Source organism: Echinops telfairi, unplaced genomic scaffold (assembly GCF_000313985.2).
Source record: "Echinops telfairi isolate 266 unplaced genomic scaffold, ASM31398v2 ScPeMD7_23;HRSCAF=83, whole genome shotgun sequence".
NCBI classification, from domain to species: Eukaryota; Metazoa; Chordata; class Mammalia; order Afrosoricida; family Tenrecidae; genus Echinops; species Echinops telfairi.
In genome coordinates, this window is record NW_022103920.1 from 78,866,692 (window position 1) to 78,870,927 (window position 4,236).

Genomic DNA, 4,236 nt, shown 5'->3' on the forward strand with positions numbered 1-4,236 from the left:
AAAAACTAATTATTCAAGAAAATCAAATATTTTAATGCATGCTAAGACCATAATTCATTTAACATCTCACATGTTCAAAAAGGCATAACACTCAGAAATGCTATTTGGGTCTTTTTGGTGATACGTGTTATAACTTCCATGTGGAAATTAGGAATGCTGCCTCTGTGGTGCCCCCCAAAAGCACATGGACTTATTATCAGTTCTATAATTTAAGACCTTGGTGGTGCTATGGGTTAGACATTGGGCTGCCTAAGGTTGATGGTTCAGCTCCAGCAGCCGGTCCCATAGGAGAAAGATGAGGCTGTGAGCTTCTGCACAAATAAAGACTCAGGAACCCTCTAGAGGTCTGCTGTGAGTCACAATCCACAGGGGACAGTGAATGGGCTTGGCATTTGTAACCAGAGTGTTTACCGACTATTCCAATCTTGACGTGCTTGATTCCTTAGTTCACAGGTTGCCAAATGTATTTGGCCTATCGGTCCCTTTTCAAGGAAAAAAAAATCAGTCGGTGCCTCCCTGGCAATTAAGAACTTTTGTGTGTGAGCCCATAATCCAGGGCAAAGGGTGGGTATTTGCCTTTGCAGCCCCCCACCCTACCCCGCCCCCCGTAATTCTAGAGCCCCCAGGGGGGCCTCCCCCACTCTAGTTCTGTCTGTCCAATAATTTCTCATTCTCAGTATAGCCTCACATTTCAGAAAATGGTTTTCATACATCTTGTAGTTAATGTATAATGTTCCTTTATCAGGACTAACATGCAATGCTGGGTCTACGTTCTGCTTAGTCATTCAGTCTGTTGCTATTCAAGGCTCTTTCATTTTTTGACAAGTTTTAAGACAAGTTTGATCTAGCAATAGACTAAATATGAAAGCTTATCAAAGACCTGGTTAAATAGATATTAGAATTGGAAAAACTCAGCTTTGGTAATTATTTTCGGTTAGCATTCTGTGAATAATTATGAGATCATGAGCAAAATCTGAATGTCTCATTTCGACCACAGAGCAAAAGATAGTTGTGGTCCTTCTTAGTGCCCTGGTGTCCCAGCCTGCGGAGGAGAGGATATCACCTCCTGTGTTGTGCATCTGCTGCAAACCAAATGACGCTTCGCAATTGTCATTCTGTGTCCTCTCAAGATCTTGTTGAGGAAGAGAGAGATCGATGCCCTGGAGTTGGATTTCCTGCTTCGATTCACAGTCGAGCATGCTTACCCGAGCCCTGTGGACTTTCTGACGACTCAGACCTGGAGTGCCCTTAAGGTATGGGGGAAATCATTTTCAATTTATAAATCATATTTCAAACCTCATATCTCTTAGTAGGGGAAATGTAGTTCACAACAATACGAATGATACATCAGGAGCCATTTTAATTGTAGAGCTATGCTATGTAACATGATATTCTTTGATTTTAATCTTTCCATTATAGATTATGTTGACATACTTTTCACCTTTTTTCCCCCCTAAAAATAAAGTAATTATAAATATGTCAGTTCAGGACCTCCAATAAAATCTAGGTGTATAAATGAATTTCTTTCAATGTATATGAATCTGATTTTTTAATCTATGCCTCTGTATCTCTATAGACATGCCTCTACTTTCTCTAAATAGTATTCTTTAAAAATTATATAACAATGTGGTAGTTAATCTCAGTGTGAGATATTTGAAGAAAACAGAATGTTGTGTGAAAAAATGGCAGTCACGCATCAGCCTCAGTTTTCAAACTTGATTGCATTTTTTCCCCAGAATATTTTATTGTTTTCCATCTTGGCACTCTTTTTTTTTTCTTTGTAATAGTTTACTTGGCATATAATTCACATAAAAGTTGTCTATTTATATAAGATAGGCATGAGAAGCAAACCTGAGGAGGAAGCAGCAGGACTGATGGGAGTCGTGGGGGAAGAGGAGGTGGCGGGGTGGGGCAGGGACGAGGCAGGGAGGGAGTGGTGAGCAAACAAGGTCATGGACAGGGGAACAACTAGGGATCTAAAAGCAATGACGAGGAAGGAGTAGAAATCCTGGTAGTGGTGGAGCAGCCATAATTGAGTCAGGAATCACTGAGAGGCAAGCCAGGGGTGAACATGAAAGTGGGACAGGAGGAAGATAAAAGGAAATGGAGGAAAGAACTAGGAAGCAAACCTATTTATAGAGGTGTAAACATAGGGGTATACATATGTAAGTAAGTATATTAATGCATAACAATAGGGGTATTGGCCTGTGTACATATATTTATATGGCTATACATTGAGGCAGTGGATGGACTCTGGGCCTCTACTTAAGTATTCCCTCCACACAAGAACACTTTGTTCTAATAATGTGGCACTGGGAAATGCTCACCACCTTGGCATGATTGCTGAAGACAAACTGGGTGTATAAACAAATGTGGTAAAGAAAGCAGATGTGCCTGGCTATCAAAAGATACAGCATCTGTAGTTTTAAAAGCTTGAAGTCAAACAAGTGGCCCTCTGGCAGGGAAGCAACAAAGCCCACATGGAGGAAGCACACTAGCATGTGTGATCATGAGGTGTTGACGGGGACAGACATCAGAATTCCAAAAATAAAGGACTCATCGGGGTGATGGAGAGGGGGCTTAAGCTAGAGACCCAGAGCCCAACCGTAGATAAGTGGACATTCCTGAGCACAAGGGCTGCACGGAGGAGAAAGTGCATCCGGGAGCAGTGTAGTACCGACAAAATATACAATACTTCTCTAGTTCTTCAATCCCCACCCCCACCCCACTATTATGATAGCAGTCCAATCTCACAATTCCTGCTAGACCTGTGTACAGACAGAGGCACAGATGAGAGCTTTCAATATATGGAGTTCAGGAGAGACAACGCCCCTCAGAAACAGTAAGGGGAGCAATGATTCCAGGAGGATGGGGGAGGAAGGGAGGGAAAGGGAATAAGTAGCAATGATGGCAGAATAACCCCCCTCAGGGGAAGAATACCAGGATAGTAGGTGAAGGGATAGAGTGGGCCGTATAAGATATGTATAAATGATAACAATACATAATATATTAAGGGTTTGTGTGGGTGGCAGGGTGAGAAAGGGAGGGGAAAAATTAGCTGTCAAAGGCCTCAAGAAGAATGATAATGTTTAGAAATTGTTGATGTCAATAATTGTACATGTCTGCTTGAGATCATGGGTGTATGGTTTATTAGAATATATGTAAGAACCCCCAATAGAATGATTTATTTAATATAAATAAATAAATACATATTAAAACTACTGGAACATAATTTTGAAAGCTAAAAATAAAATTTACATGTCATAAAATTCAGTAGTTCAATCATATTAAGAAGGTTGTATAATCACCACCATGATCAATTTTAGAGCATTTTCTTCTTTATTGTCCTCATTGTTACTAGCTTCCCATTCCCCTCCAACCTCCACCACCATGCTCCAAGAAATCAGTTACTCTCTCTGTAGATATACTTATCCTTCATTTTATATACAAAACATACCCAAAAAGCCTCCCCCAAATCTAGCAGTAATAATAAAGTAAAGCAGAGAAAATCCTCAATCAAAAAGAAAGTAAAAAAAAATCTAAAAACCATAACAAACTTTAAATGTGTCCAAAGAGCGATCAAATGAGGTGTTAAATGTTACCCTGACTGCACCTGCAATCACCCACTTTCCAATGCGCTCTGCATGATAGCAAGCCTACTCACAGCCCTGCTCTGTGGCCAGAGGAAATTTACAGGACCCTTAATTTCCCCTTCGCTTTTTTTCCCTACTGAAACAATGTTAAAGTAGTTCAAAAGGGAGCTCACATGATAAGATACTACATTTTAACCTCACTATACCTCTAGCACTCTAAAAATGCTGGCCACAGAGATGCTAAGCTTTGCCCTAGTCTTTTTCCTAAGGGGAAAATATTTAAATATTTCCACACACTAGAATTAATCGTGTGCTCCCTTTGATATTTCCACACACTAGAATTAATCGTGTGCTCCCTTTGATATTTCCACACACTAGAATTAATCATGTGCTCCCTTTGATATTTCCACACACTAGAATCAATCGTGTGCTCCCTTTGATATTTCTGCACACTAGAATCAATCGTGTGCTCCCTTTGATATTTCCACACACTAGAATTAATCGTGTGCTCCCTTTGATATTTCTGCACACTAGAATTAATCGTGTGCTCCCTTTGATATTTCCACACACTAGAATTAATCGTGTGCTCCCTTTGATACTTCTGCACACTAGAATTAATCGTGTGCTCCCTTTGATATTTCCA

The 4,236-nt window shown here is 40.3% G+C and overlaps 1 protein-coding gene across 1 annotated transcript in view; it reads left to right on the forward strand.

Moving 5' to 3' along the window:
• DNAH11 (dynein axonemal heavy chain 11) overlaps positions 1–4,236 on the forward strand; it is a 330,595-nt gene that overhangs the window by 288,279 nt on the left and 38,080 nt on the right. The window contains 1 exon segment of the mRNA XM_045288657.1: positions 1,131–1,253. Within this exon segment, the coding sequence (XP_045144592.1) occupies positions 1,131–1,253 (123 nt within the window).